At 34.7% G+C, this 16,771-nt stretch overlaps 1 protein-coding gene across 1 annotated transcript in view; it reads left to right on the plus strand.

Annotated features, from left to right (window-relative positions):
• Window positions 1–16,771, plus strand: part of LOC150092349 (enhancer of mRNA-decapping protein 4-like) — a 406,953-nt gene that overhangs the window by 343,248 nt on the left and 46,934 nt on the right. Inside the window, exon 22 of the mRNA XM_090414848.1 lies at window positions 7,993–8,108. Coding sequence (XP_090270974.1) covers window positions 7,993–8,108 — 116 coding nt within the window. The remainder of the gene's footprint in view (window positions 1–7,992; window positions 8,109–16,771) is intronic.

Here is a 16,771-nt window from a genome sequence, read left to right on the forward strand (position 1 = left end):
ATTCACCATCAAGATATAAAACAACTCTCTTCCTTTCCTAGACACTGGGTTTCTAGGGAAGTCACAGGTCTTCCCTCTGGCTGCCTCTCCTTCACAGTCTACTGCAAACCAACACACACAAGCCAATACATATTATACATAAAAATTTATACCACCATCCAACACAAAAACTAGGTATCATCGAACACAGAGTCCTAACAGTTTGGTCCAATGAACAGGCTTTGAATCAAAAATTTGAAATTATTAATCAAATGTTTGTAAAAAAAAAACAGTTCACAAGATCTTCCATAAAAATGCCATTAAAAGCAAAAAAGATTACAAGAATGCCATAGCAATACCATACATAAGGGCATTTCAGAAAAAATAGATAGAACACTACTTAAATACAATATTAAGACAACCTTCAAACCCTCTGCAAAATTAAGAAATTTACTTGGTTCTTCCAGAGATCCTTTTCCATACCTTACCCACCAAGGAGTTTACAAAATTCACTGTACACTGTACCTACCTTACATAGAGGAAACAGGATGCACCATCTCAATTAGAAAAGATAACACAAATACCACATTAAATACCTCAACTATGGTAAAACAAGCCTGTCAGACCACACACTCCAAACATGTCACAGAATTGACTGGAAAGGCACCAAGTCCCTACATTGTATTAAAATCTAGTTTGAAAGAAAATTCAAAGAAGCCTGTGAAATGCTAAAACATCATCCATATCTGAACAAGAATGATGGACTAATTATTCCAAGAATTTGGAGGACCCATCTTCAATCCATATAGCATCCAGAACAACCCCAAACAGAAGAAAATTTTAATACGAGAGGCCTTTAGAAATGGTTTAATGTAGTTCTGCTTTTTTTGTCACCAGAGTTCAGGTTAGGGTAAATAATTAACAAACATTTAGATTCATCGTACTTTTGTGTAGTGTAGTGTCATGTAGCTTGTATCCTGTACATATGTATGTTTTCCTGATTATGACCTCAATACAAAGGTTGAAACATAGTGTTGCTTTCTTAATGGTAAGTAAAGTAATTATTCTAACATGTGTGTCTCCATAAATTCCTCACTCTGAATCTCCTTCATACTTTTTCCCCACTGATTACAACTTGTAGCTCTAAGAAACATGTTAATAGGCTATTTCTTTCTCCTTAATCACTTGCCTACATATAGTACTGTAGTGTTGTAAGTTGTGTGACCTTTCATGTGGGATCATCGTAGAAAAGAAAAAACCTGAGACAGTGACATGGCGGACAATGGTTTGTTTATTCTTTTATTAGTCAATATATGATGCATGCATGGGATGGGGAAATATTTCTACTTTCTAAGTGACAATTAGTATTGATTTATTGTTTCCTTATGGAAATTTTTGATCCACAGTGCTTTTGTGAATGGACTATGATAATAAATTTAGTTTAATCCTTTATCCAAGTGTGAGCAAACAAAGTTTGCGTCTGAAAATATCTTCAGGACTGGGGTAAGGTAGTACAACACTGAGCAACTCGTAGCAAAGGTGGACCAAGCTAACATCACTCCTATCCCATAATGCAAAACACATCTCCTTGCGGATATGTATAATGTTATGCATTAAGGGAAAGGCCACTACCCAGACTAGTTTCGACCTTTATTGAGGTTTCTTCAGTGGCTCACACTTGGATAAAGGATTAAACTAAATTTATTATAGTCTAACCAAGTGAAAAATAAACTTTCAACATGGACTATGATAGTTAAATAAAAAATAGTTTATATTTTATTATATAATTCTTTGTTGTTATTCAACCCATCATCAGTCATGTCAAGTGCTGACAGTATCTGAATGAATATCTAACTTGTGGTGGTATTGAAAGCCCATTCTTCCTCAAGTCAGCTTACGTGTCTTTTGTAACATAGTTCTTTTTCAAGTGAGTATGAAACCATATGAACTTTGGATCACTTATAAAGGAAACATCTTGATAAAATTGGTAACATATCAAATTTTGAAAACAGGTTTTGAGCAACGTAACTCTGTTTCTTCCTTATTTAAGAAGAACGCAGAAAGAAATGATGATTGAATGATTGCTCTTATAAAATCACAGAAATTATTGCAAAACTTTGTGTTATATGACTCACATTAGAGACTATAATTTTAACAGTAATGCATCAAAATCCTTCTGATATTTTAATCATTGCCATTGAGCAATGGTTCTAATTGATGAACTAAAAATGAGAAAATTTTCTATTCAGATTGATGAATCCACAGTTATTGACAATAAGGCCCTTCTAATGGCATATGTTCATTATTTTGATGATTATTATAAATTGCAAGAGAGGTTTGTAAAATCTTTAGAAACTGTGACTGGAGCATCATTTTTTGCTGCTGTAAAACTTTGGTTTGATGAAAAATAAATGCCATTGGAAAATCAATGTCCTGTACCACTGATGGTGCTGCCTTCCATGGTTGAAACACAAAGGTTTTATAGCCATATAAAGGTAATTTATCCTAAAGTTCATGCTATACACTGCATTGTGCACCAACATTGTCTGGTTGCAAAAAATATTAGTCCAATTCTTTATCACTCTCTCTCTTTCTCGGTGTAGATTAAAACCGTCATTAAAATAGTCACAAAGCAAATATGATTGCCTTTTCAAAAAATTTTGTTGATAATGAACAGTATGTGAGGTTTCTTTTACATATAGAAGTTAGATGGCATCCTAAAGGAAAGTAACAAGATTTGTAAACTTTGAAGAGAAGATTGAGGATTTGGGAAGGATTGAGTATTTTTTGATACTATGGGAACTGTAGCCTAGATAAGGTAGAAAAAGTTCCATTCTGCAAGTTAATTATTTGCTCTGAGTTTCTCTTTACTTCTGCAAGGTGTGAGATGTTCCATTTCACTGTTTCCATTTCTTTCTTCAAGCTCTTGTAGTCTGTCATCTGTTATTAGTGTTCTCACATTAACAGTTGGCACAGATTTTTTTTTTTTTTTCAGATTTTACTTTGAAAATTTTAAAGTAATTGTTTTCACTCTATTCATGACTGACCCTCTCCCTAAGCCACTCACTCACATGACCCTTCTTGTTCCAGGTGGTGGTGCAAGAATGAGAGAACCGATTTCTTGACTTTGTGCAGAAGGGCTGGATCTGCCCTTATGATGACCCATATATATGTATAAAAATTAATCTTCACGAAATGCAATAATCCATATAAACACACACACATCCAAGCTGGAATGGGTCACCATGGGAGAGCAGATTCAGCCCTCAGTAAACACATCTTAACTATAACTGAGGTGTGTTTACTGATTTAATACCATTTATTTCAAGATACAGTTTGGACATTTGGAACTGAAACTATTACTATTACCACGGGCAACTCCAGGGAGTCATTGGACTCATCGAGGGAGGCCCCAAATCATATTCATCACAACTATTTGACATTCATACAGTATCTATCATACCTCGCCTTAAACTCATTCACTGTCACAGCATCCACCACAGACTCAGGGAGCGCATTCCACTCATTCACTACTCTAAAAGTAAAGAACCCAGCTCTAACACCTTTACTAACCACACTTTTGCCTAGTTTCCATGGATGTCCCCTAGTCCTCCCACAACCAGCCCTGTTCTCAAAAATATCTTCTGAATTAATTTTATAGAAACCCTTCAGTAATTTGAATGTCTCAATCATATCTCCCCTCCTCCGCCTATCAACCAATTTTTGCAACCCACAAATCCTCAACCTGTTCTCATACGGTTCACTCCACAGACCTGCTATCATCTTGGTCACTCGCCTCTGGATCCTCTCCACCTCCTCCCCATCAAGAAGAAACCTAGGTGACCAAATCTGAGCACAGTAGTCTAGATGGGGTCTTATCAAGGCTCGATACAGAGGAACAATAACCCGCTTGTCTCTGCTTGTCATCGTATTCTTCAGCAACCAAGTGATTTGATGAGCTGTTTTGGTCACTCTTGCAGTGTGTCCCCTAAATTTCAATTCCCTATCCACCAACACTCCCAAATCTCGTGCCTCATCAATTTCCTGGAGCACGGTTCCACCAATGCAGTAAACTGCCGCCAATCTTTTCACCCCAAAATGCATAACCTTACATTTTGCCACATTAAACTGACATCCATTCTCCTTAGCCCACACCTCCAATCTATCCAAATCATCCTGCAAAATTTTGACGTCATCTGCATTCACTATTGCCCTACCCAACTTCGCATCATCCGCAAACAAATGAACTGTTCCTCTCAGATCATTTCCTATATCATTTATGAACAAATTAAACAGCAGTGGTCCAAGAACAGATCCTTGTGGCACACCACTAGTCACAGGCCGTCTTGTGGACTCTACTCCCGAGTAAACCACTCTCTGATATCTCTCCGTCAACCACCCTCCTATCCATCTCACCAACCCTATGTCCATTCCCATATGCTGCAATTTACTGATTAGAATTCCATGTGGAATCCTGTCAAAGGCCTTGGCAAGGTCAGTAGAATCACCGTAAACCCATTACCGTTATCCAGTTCAGCCATTACTGTGTTATGAAACGTGAGCAAGTTACTGAGGCATGATCTACCCTTCACAAAACCATGCTGTCCCCCATACAGTATCCCATTTTCTTCTATCCAATCTTGTATTTTCCTCTTGACTATTTTCTCTAAGACCTTGACAATGATTCCTGATATGCTAATCGGTCGGTAATTTACTACAGCAGTCTTGGAACCACCTTTATGCAGTGGAACTGTTTTCCCCTCTTTCCAACCGCTCGGGACTAACCCAGACCCGAGACTCAAATTAAACAAAATGGTCAAGGGTACTGACAATTCTTTAGCTGCTTCTCGTACAACAGTATTTCCTAAACTAACTACTGTATTTCCTTTTTTAGACCTCATTCTTTGCCAAACAGATGGAGATGGTCATTTCACTCTCTCTCCATCATCTACATATAAAATCTGGCACTACATGGAATCTCATCCATCAGGGTCACTGTTTCATGGTTACTGCATTAAAATAAAAATATAACATATGAAATCTGCTTTTTGTCTAATGCTTCAAAGATAGTTTCAACTAGACCTTAAACTAATATAGGGTTACTCCATTTTCATGCTTAAGAACTTAATTGTATGACTATTTTTTTGAATTCCAGGAATCTCTGAATGGATTTTGAGATGCAAACTCTTGAAATTCAAGTTGCATTCCAACCTGTCCAAAAGCTTTCTTTGTTTTTAGGTTCTCTGATGAAGGCATTGATATTCTCTTAATTTATCAAGTCATTTGCACCTGTAGTTTATGTTGCTTTGACCAATCCAAAGATTTCTGCTGTTCATAAGGAATGTGAAAATATGACATGGAAAATTGGCCTATATAGAATCTGAGTCTGCACCCAATAAAACACCTTGGTGATTAAAGATCTTCAGATGCAGTCCAGACCAATGTATGGGCTGTTTTTGGATACACTTGTCCAAAATATGCTCATATTATCACAAAACAGTGAAGCATATATTCTGTGTGGAAAGCAGGACCTATATTGATGTGTGTAATAGCTTTCTCTGAAATATAGTACTTGTCTGAATACTTATTTCCAAATAATGGTATATTACAGTCACTATATATCAGGACCCATTCACTATAAGAAATTACCAAAAGTTTGTTAACACATTGACTGCTATATGCAACAAGTGTGCCTCACACACATGCTTTCTGCTAGTGCCATGTGATACATATATGTTTCACTGGTTAACTTGTCATTATTTGGCAGCAGCTGTTTGAATGCATGGGCTGTATAAGCATGGCCTAGTGTACTAGAAACCACGCATGTCACATTGAATAAACATCTAAACAAAAACAAAAAATTGTTTTCACAGCGCAGTTAAGTGACATAATCACTAGAATAACATAATATGACGATTCAGTGCAATGGCCTGTGAAGATGGGGAAAAAAATTAGTATCACGACAGTTAATGTGTTAATAAAGTGCTGATCCAAATCGTGTTAATACTATTGCAAAACAAAATAAAAATCACTGCAAGAAAATAATCTTTAGGGATTGTATTTTGAGTTAAACAAGCTTAATCTTTATGAGCTTCCAGTTTTGTTTTTCCTTTAGTTATGCATTGCTAATATATTTAGACAATTGAAGCAATAAAAACCCATTAATGGCCATATCATTCACCTATGAAGTGAGTGATATGGAAAAACAAAATGGTTTCTTCTTCTTGGGTGCATCAATCCGAAAATTGGTAAATATAGCAGCACATCACAACATCCTGTCTTGTGACTTCCTTTTTATCTCTTCATAACTCTTAGCGCCAGTTAGCATCATTATGTTATTTATATATGAAATTCTTGGTCTCTTGGCCTCTTTCCTTCTACAGTCCCCTCCATTATTTCTGTAATCAGTCTCCCATACCTCAAATGGTGTCCAATTAGGCTTTTTCTTCTCTTATTGATGTGTTTCATTAATGACCGCTCTTCATGAACTATATTCAGAACTTCTTCATTACTTTTCTGTCCAACTAATTTTCATCATCTTTCTCCAGCACCAAATTTCAAATGCCTCCAACTTTTTCATGTCTTGTTTTGTTAGAGTCCAGGCCTCACAACCATATAATGCAATGCTCCATATGTATGTTTTCACTAGCCTTTTTTTGAGCTGGATACTAAGTCCTTTACTGGTAAAAATGTTTCTTCTGTTATAGAATGATTTTTTGGCTAGGATTATTCGTGCCTTAATATCTGACTGGTTTCTTCCATCTTCTGTGATAAGATTTCCAAGATATTTAAAAGAGGATACCTGTTGTAGTAGGTTATTATTTATTTCCAGGTTTATTTTCATTGGATTTGCTTTGCTTGTAATTAATAATGTTTTCGTATAATTAATTTTTAGCTGTACTGTGTGAAGATTTCTTCCATCTTTGTTAGGGTGGCTTTCAGTTTGTTTTCGTTATCAGTTCCATTTATCTTAGTTCCGGTTTCTATTAGTTCTTTCAGTTTATTTATTGCATCTTTAATATACAGATTAAACAATATGGGTGAAAGAGAGCACCCCTGTCTTACACCTCTACGTATTTTTGCTATTGCAGTTTTTGTTGTATTGCTGGCTGCTTCTATTAGGGCTTCTTGATGCTTTGAAAGATTAAACATGAGCCTCTATCTCCAATCTACCTTTATTGTTTTTAGGAGGTGAAACATTTGATTCCAGTCAATACTATCGAAGGCTTTCTCCAAGTCAAGAAAGACTATCAGAGTATTTTGATTCTTCTCCAATCTTCTTTCAATAACTGTTCTTAGAGCTAGGATTGCTTCTCTTGTCCCCTGCTGTTTCCTGAATCCAAACTGGTCATTGTCAACATTCTACAACCTTCTTTGTTAGTCTTTTTTGTATAATTTTGAGTAGTATTTTTGAAGTATGTGATATTAAGCTTATTGTTCAATGATTTTCACACTTGTTTGCATTATTTACTTTAGGAATGGGTATGATAGAGCATTGTATAAAATCTTTGGGGATGATCCCTGTTTCATAAATATCCTTTATGATCTTGAAAAGGTATGACTTAGTTATGTTTCCTGAGTATTTTATTAATTCTGAGGGGATGTTATCAGTGCCTTGTTGGCTGACAATTCATTCAGTGCCAATTCAAATTCATCTTTTAATATAGTTGGACCAATTTCTTCCATATCAAGTCTTGTTTCATCTTCTATAGCCTTGGCATCGAGATCTTTTCCACTATATAGTTTATATATCATGCAAATAATGATTCTAGAAGAATAAAAAGTTGTTTGACATGGCTTCACAATGTTATCCAGTTCAAATAAATAGTTTATCTGAACTGGAGTAAATTTTGACTTCTCTCTCTCTCTGTGTGAGAGAGAGAAAAATGCATACATCATTTGATATCTAACTTTGATCCATCTATCTATATTATAGTAGTACAATTCTATATATTTCCAGTTTTTTGTGCTTAGAATAACCATTAAAATATGTTTAATTTTTCCATCCTACAGATATCTCCAAATCGTTAGATGGATTAAAGGAACAACTTCAGTTGGATATTTCCCACAAACTGACCACAGCTGACAATGTTATAAAGGAAAACATGGGAAAGCTTGCTAAAAATAAGGTAATTATACCACTCATGTGATTAACCAAGTTTTCTGTTATCATATATGTTAATAAAGATGGCATTTTGTTGTAGTTTTACTTTATTAGAATAATACTTAAATAGAAATTATGGTAACCAGTTATCTAACCCCATTTAATATTAGTTTATCTTGTATTTTCTTATATTATGCAGTATCTTATATATACAATAAATTGTTTACCTTGTTATTTTCTTATTTAGCTTATTGAATTTATTTTGGTTTATACACTAAAACTTGACATTGCTGCACATTAATAAAATGTTACTCAAGTTGCTGTAGTAAAGCACTTTGCTTTGAGCTTCTTTCAAGTTGTCCTTGGAGTGACAAACAATAAAAGATAATGTTATCTGAACATTTATGTGAACTGTGGGAACTGCTGATTATGCTAAACATATCCCAAGGAATAGAAAATTGAGATTGGAGGTAGAAGAAACTCATTTTTTTTTTTTTTTTGAATCAGACCATTATATATTTCTAAAATGACTGTAATTACAAGAATTAAAATTTGCTTCTGTAGACAGCATTAGAAAATACTGTCCATCGGAACAAGAAACACGTCTCTAGAAACCATGCATGAAAAGAAAAATATAAGTTAACCTCTCTATCGGCCATGGTGGATGAAATAGTGAGACCAAATTGCACTTCTGATCCATGTCATTCAATATGTGTTACAGAATCGTATCCAGATTTTGCTGGACATTTGTAGGCATCATGGCCGGTTGGGGTGTTAATACTCTATTTTATTATTATTATTATTACTACTACTACACCCTCCATGGAGTCAGCAGACTCATTGTGGGAGGTTCATTGAACTGAAAACATTTATCATCCTATCCTAATTTACGCTCATGCGTAGACCCACATCTTTCATCACGTAGGCATTCGGAACCGAAATCCTAAGAAATAAGTTGGTTACTCCTTATTCCTTGAGATATCCTATGACTGTAGCCTGTGTATTCACGGGGCCGGTTTGCCTGCTTGCGGGATGAAAAACCCCAGATAAACTGGTGGGGAAAAACCTACTGTCTACGCCCAAGACTGGCTAACTTGGCCATGGCTAAGGAAGATCCTTAAGCTCCTCACGTCATCAACGGGAATCAAACCTAGGACACTCCTTCCCCAGGCATATGGTTGCGAAGCGCATAGCCACTAGGCTAACCGCGCAGACATTTATCATACCGAATCTTAAACTCTTTAATACTCGTTGCATTAGCAAAATATTCTGGTAATGCATTCCATTCACTGTCAATTCTCCATGTAAAAAATCCTCCTCGCACCCATCTTCACCATATGCTTGCATAACTTCCAGGATGGCCTCTAGTTCTTCCCCTCTCACCTTCTACTCTTTTTATATCCCCTCTGGATTAATCCGATAAAATTCTCTCACTGACTAAATGACTCTATCATATCACCTCTTTTCTTCCTATCCACCAAACTCTACAATTCACATTTCATCAACCTCTCTCCATAGCCAACATTCCAAAGTCCTGGTATTGTCTTAGTCACTCTTCTCTGGGTCCTCTCCAATGTTTCCACATCACATTGAAAACCAGGTGACAAAACCTGAACACACAATAGCCCAAGTGCAGGCTGACCAGTGCTTTATACAGTGGCACAACCACCTCCTTATTCTTACATGTTAGAGCACTTCTTATCATAGCAGCACTACGATGTGCAGTATTTGCAAAACTTGCAATATTCCCTCTAAACTTCAGTCTACTTTCATCCATCCTCCCAAATCTCGAATATCATACACTTCCTTGAGTAGAGCACAGTCGCTATAGTATAGAGCCTTATATTTCTTCACTCCAAAATGCAACGCCTTGCATTTATTAATATTAAAACTGCCACCCCACCCCACCTTTTTGTCCAAGTCAAAAGTCTATTCAAATCTTCCTGAGGGGAATTAACATCAGTAGTGCTACTTATAATTCTCCCCAACTTTGTATCATCAGCAAACAACTGAAGATTCCCAGTCAGTCCACATTATATATCATTTTTTCACCATTAGTTGTCAGTTGGAAAAAACTGAATTAAAAACATTTATAGTATAATGATTACCACCAGAATGAAATGTCTTATCAGTAGCAAGAAAATATGGTGTGTATACATATATATGGAGAGAGAGATATATATTTAATATGCCTCTGAAACTAGTGCCTTTTTATATATTATTCAATTTGTCATTTCCTGCTCTTGTTCCTACATTCACATTCAGCTACATACATAACATTGCACAAATGTATGCTTTGTAATCCAGTCCTGTCCAGCTGAATATGTTTGTTTGGTCTAATTCTGCTATCTGATGTGATTAAAGAGGTGCTAAACTAATGCCTCTTATTTCTAAACAAAATTTTAGATAGTTTACAAATTTACTGGGTTCATTGCTTCATGGGGCTCCTGCCAAACTCTCTCCCTATCAACAGTACAGAACAAGGTGTACTGGATCACATGCATGACTTTTTTCCAGTGTCCAGTCATGGTAATCCTGACATCACCATAGATGAACTTTTCGGTTCTTTGTAGAAATCAGTGGTTTCTATATAGGCATGCGATAGCCAACACTGATCTCCCAATTCCCTGTACAAAGTTTGGTGAGATATGGATTTTGAAACAGCCTTCATTAAATGCTTCAGTCAATTGCTGCACACAGGAAATTCTGTGCCTTCTCAGAAGATGACGATCTTGTTCCTGACAGACTATCTTAGTACCACTGTTATGCCTCTTGGACAAGCAATGTGGGTGATTTTATCACTTATTAAACACCTAGAATATCTCACCTTTTGAGAAACCAGTCAGCCCTACTGTTTTAAAAAGTGTCTCCAGCCAAATGGATACCCACAATAAGCTCTTTATCGAACTCCAAAAGATCCTTTGTTTTTCCCATTATGATCAGTGCTATTGATGATTACTGACCAGCAGCTTTCTTAGATAGTTGCTTAGATTACATGGTGATGCATGTGACTAAGTACTTTGCATAAAGGTTTCTAATTCTGTGGCTGATATGTATTCTTGGATTTTGCCATTGTTAACCAACAAGGGATCTTCATGATAATGTCACTGACCTTTATCCTTAAACTAAAACCTATCCTGGGATTCTGCAGGGCTTTTCTTTCATTTACTCTCTTCCAGCTGTTTATTCAGTAATCTGCTGTTAACTGCAGAAGATTACAATCCATAGTTTTGTTGATTATATTATACTCACTGCGCTTTCTCATTAGACAAACCTTGCATGACACAAGTCACAATCTTCAAAAATATCATCTGCACTCTTAAATTCTGATCTCTCCTGCAGTAGGATTCTAATAATCTTAATTTCATTATTAGTAAAACTGAAGTGTTATTTTTCAGTTTCTTGACATAAACATATTGCAGATATCTATCCTTCTTAATATTCAGGAAATAAGGGTTTTATTTTGCTCAAGTATTACTTATCTCTGAATAGTTATTAATTCTTATCAGCTGTTAATATGGCCAACCATTAGATTGAGGTAAGGCCTCTGAGAGTATTCCTAAAAATGCTTGAATTGGCATTTAGTTTAGCATGAATTAGCTACTCTTAATTGAATGGAATCGGTGAATAATGTTTGATTATAGATCGGTTGTTATTTTTTCTTTTATTCATCGTTTCAGGGTGATCCTGAAGTTGAATAAAGAGAGAGAGAGAAAATTTATTTTTTGTGACACACATTTTTCCTTTAAATAATGCTTCCAGTTTGTAATAATTTTTCTCTCATACTAATTTTGCGATTAAAATGGTCTACTTGAAATGACTCAGCAAATTTTAATAGAAATTCTGAATACCAAATTTAATTAAATTTCATTATCCAAGAAGGAATTACTATCATTTCAAATTGTTTTGCCAATAAAAATAAAATTTATAACTGACTCGCGTGTCTGTGTTGGGGAGAGGGGGGGGGGGAGGGGATTGATCAGTTTGAAACCCAGAATGTTTAACAACAGAAATTATTGCGCTAAAACCTACTGAATCATTATCATTTCATGTAATTTTGCAAATTAAAAAATAATCTACTTATAGTGAATAAAATAAAATAAAGTTATCATTGAAATTGTTTCTCCAAGAAAAAAGAAAAACATATGAAGGGAAATACTTTGCTTAAGCAGTATTAACACTACGTGAATGGTCCTACAGTACTCTTTGCATTTCACAGATGATCATTAGTGCTTGTAGATCCTTATAACTGTTTACATTCAGCATAGGCTGATAACCGAAACTTTTACTCTATGTTTATAGTAAAAGTTTCAGTTATTGCTATTTCTGTTAGTCTAGAACAGGCGTCGGCAAACTTTTGATACGAAAGAGCCAAACCTGTCCCTCGCAACAATTTAAAAATTATTCGAGAGCCATAAATATATAATTTTACAAATAAGGAAAATTTAAAGTAATATTATAGTAAATTTATAGCAATATATAACAAGCTATATAATATTAATTATATCTTTATTAAATGAAGAAAAAAATCACACAAAAAATCGCTCTCATTGGTTTTAATCAGTGTGAGCAATGAGCTTGCATTGCCTTAGAAAGTTTCTGTATGTCCGGTTTGTAACTAGTCGTTTTTAATTTAAGGCACAATTCCAAGTTGGCATCAGTAATTTGGTTCCTCAATTTACATTTAATGAAATTCATGTTAGAAAAAAACGATTGCTCACATAAATATGTAGACCCGAAGATACTGAGAACACCAAATGCAAATTTTTTTCAACTCATGATATGAGTCTGGATGACTATTCCAAGTATTAAAAATCATTGAGTCTGCCTTCCGTAGTTCTTTTATAGCAGTCTGCTTGCGCTGTGAAATCAGATTGCATTTTTCTTTTTCCAGTTCTTCTGTTTCAGTACCAAGACGTACAAATTTTGAGCTCCATAAGTCTTTGCTTGTCAAGTCCAGCAATTGTATTTCAAAATTAGCTATGTCAATATCAAATGGAGAAAAATTTAATTCCTTAACATTGGCATTGAGAGGATTTGTAATAAAAGCTAGAGTTGCTTTATTATTTCTGAATTCTTCCTGAAACCTGTGAAGAAAAGATTCTCTCATGTTTAAAACTGCTGTCTTGAAATAATCTTTGTTAACGAGGACATTGTTTTTTTGGCGATATTGAGACAAGTTTGGGAAATGAATAAAGTTCCTCTGTCTAAATCTTCAGTGCACACAATTTTATTGAGTGGGATATGATTTTTTTCCATGTATTCAAGGATGGCATTTGCTTCCACGCGTTTGGCCCTTGAGTGGCAATAATCCCAAAAATTCTTCTCTCGGCCTCTCAGATGATACATACCCACAAAAAGGGAAACCTGGGCTGTGTCCTTGATGCTGCAAGACTCATCTACTGCAATTGATAAAACTGAAGCTAATTTAACGTCTTCGACTTGTTGGTTGGTCACATTTGAGGACATTGTGACTGTCCTATCTGCTACTGTTTTGGAAGATAACGGTATGCTTATAATTTTATTTAAAATCTCTGCTTTGTTTTTGAAATCCCAGAAAAGTTCTTCAGATTCATTAACAAAACAACATTTTACGTATTCACCATCTGTGAATGGTTTTCCTCTCTTAGTGATCTCCTGACTCACTACGAAGCTTGCAATATTAACATCATTGGCAGACTCTCTTCAATAATTAAATACATAACTTGATTTTTCAACATTTTTCTGAAGTTCTTCAACTGCTCTCTTTCTCGTGTCACTGACAGAATATTTTCTGGCAAATGTGGCATGTTTTGTCGTGAAGTGTCTCTTCAAATTTGACTTTTTGTTCTGCGCTAGTTTTTCTTGGCAAATAAGACAGGTTGGAAGGGGCAATTATTCAAAATAATAAATGACAATAATTCGAAAATATAATAAAAATAAATCTCACCAGTAACATGTTTTATTGTAACAGTTGTACGTGAAATAAAACACTGCACGGTAAATCAGGGCCGTAATAAATATAATAAAACCAATATTATATATATATATATATATACACAGCAATCCCTCAATTAGTGCGCCTAATGCGTTCTTTAAAACAAGCGCATTAATTGAAAATGCACCAATCGAGTATAATAACCTATGGATGGAAAAAAGTATAATTCGTTTCTGAAATGTCTTTTTTTTATCCTTGATTTTTTTATAAAAGAATTAGGGTATGTCTCAGGGCCTAGTTAAAGGAAAACTATGAAGCTGAAAGACAATAAAACATATTCAAAATATAAATCTATTATTCTGGCTGGCATTCTGTTTCTTTTTTTCCAAACAACTGCCTCTTCTGCAAATTTTCCTGCTTCACTTTTCACAAGGGCCAGTCTCTAAGCATTGCTACTTAAAAGTTTCGGTTGCATGAAAATATTTTAAATTTGTTTCTGTGAAATCTCTTTGGGCTTGTCAGTGATTAAATTTCTACAGGATCTTCCTGCTGTGCATCTAAATTTAGCAGGTCAGAATCGCTCAGTTTCTCAGAATGAAATTTAATTAACTTAGATTCATTTGTACAATGTGGAAGAATGGGCTTCCAAATGAATCGCATATTGCTAGCAGCAATTTCATTCGACTTAGCGACTTTATAACAAGGCTGAGATTTCTCTGATTTGGCCAGAAAAGTCTTGCAAGGCATTGGCTTCCAAAAAGAAGGCCAGTTTCATCGACATTAAATATTTGTTGGTCACAGTAGCCCTCTTCTTATACAATTTTCTTCAAATCTCTGTATAATTTGTGGCCACCTCCTTATCGGCACTTGCAGCTTCTCCTGTGATTAGAACATTATGTAGGCTATTTCTCAAACTACCCAGCACTAACGTGTAATTCTTCTTTTCCATCATTGATAGCCCTTTCTTTCAAGGTTGCAAAGGGACTTAATGCTTTTGATTTAATAAAGGCTCAAGTCAGTTCTTAGCAGGATCTGTTTTTGGTTACAATCTTCGATCTATTTAGAAAGAAGTCTCTAATTCGATCATTAAGTTACTTTGATTTCGAGTGCATGCACGGTGAACTTGAAGCAGCCTTACTTTCTCTTTGTATTCAGCAGCTTTGTTTAAAATTGCTCTTATAGTTGATTCACCCATTTTTGCGTTCTTGTCTTATCTTTGCTCTGGACTCGCCTTGTTCACTTTCTTATTATTTCAAGTTTTTCTTCTAATGAGATTACTTTTCAAATCATTTTCACACTTTCACTTTTTTGCTCACTAATTCTTTTACTCATGATGAAAGGTTGGAAAAATACTTTAAAATAATTTTTAAAAAATGTGAAGAAAATAATTGCTAAGGAGGTACGAGATATGATCAGGAAAATGCTATGTAATTAGCAGACAACATAAATTTTGACGGTAAAAATTTGGAACATAGAGTACGTGGTAGTATGCCATCAAAAATAATTTTGTAAAATGTTTTAAATCAGTAACTAAATTATTTCATTCTGGTGAGTGATTTTTTAAAATAGTCAGCCATAAAAAATGTATAGATAAAAAAATGTTTAAGATGTATATAGGCACACTAATCGAATTTTAGAGGCGTACTAATCGAAATTCAGTAAATCAAAAACGCACTAATCGGGGGCGCATTAATCGAGGGATTACTGTGTATATATATATATCAGTAGCGTCGCATGCTCATTTCGGTTGGGTGTGCTGTCATGTGGATTATGCAACCAGCGCTACAAATTTCACGTTAATTTGACCGTATGCATGGGTGTGTGTGCGCTGAAAATTTTCCACGGCGGGGAAGCTTGGAGACAAATGATTACATCAATAAACGTCTTTTAGCTTTTTTTGATGTAATTGTTTGTTCATGTAAACTATAAATACATTGTTTTCATTTGGCATCGATTTTATTGATCTTTAATTCTTGGGAAGAAAAAAGGTATTCAGAATTAATACATTTCAGCAGCACAATTTCATATATAAAAAAATTGACCGGCATATTTTATTCAAAAGCAACTAATTAATTAATCCTAAATTAAATTATTTCAGTTTAAAAGCCAAAAAAAAAAAAAATCATAAAACTAACAAGTAAAATAATATTAAATTATATTAATTACACTTACTTTTAAAAATGTTTTTTTTTTTGTTTTGTTAAAATTTGTTTCACTATATTACACTTCACTCTGTAACGCACACACAGGACAAACTAACCAGTCATTCTCCACAAATCAGAAAAAGATGAACCAAAAAGAGGTACATGTGTTTTATTGCTGCAATAAAACAGCATGTCTTGTAGACTACTCAAAGAAGAAGAAACAGGCATAGCGTATCAGCACTCATCTTAATTAATTGCAGGATAACTTTGAATACTTCTGCGTAGAGTGGGGGAACAATCTGTTTTAGGATTTATTAGAAAACAAGAATGAAGGAGAATGCTATATTTAATTAGTATATTTGAAATACTGAAAGATGAAAATATGTGAACCATCATTTATAAGACACGTAAGAATAGGAAAAAATAAGTGTGAGTAAAAACACTTTCGTTAATGGTAAAGGATAATTAATAATTATCATTTGTGATATATGTGTCCTATAATTTGCTGGGCAGAGTGAATAGCACGATTCTATAAATTCTAAACATGGATAAGTGAATTTATGATGGTATAATTAAAAAAAAACTTATGAGGAGAGAGAGAGTATTGCAGGAATAAATATGGTTTGA

This window comes from Typopeltis vanoorti, chromosome 26 (genome assembly GCF_054136105.1).
Source record: "Typopeltis vanoorti isolate ZY-2024b chromosome 26, IOZ_Tvanoo_1.0, whole genome shotgun sequence".
Taxonomy (NCBI): Eukaryota; Metazoa; Arthropoda; class Arachnida; order Uropygi; family Thelyphonidae; genus Typopeltis; species Typopeltis vanoorti.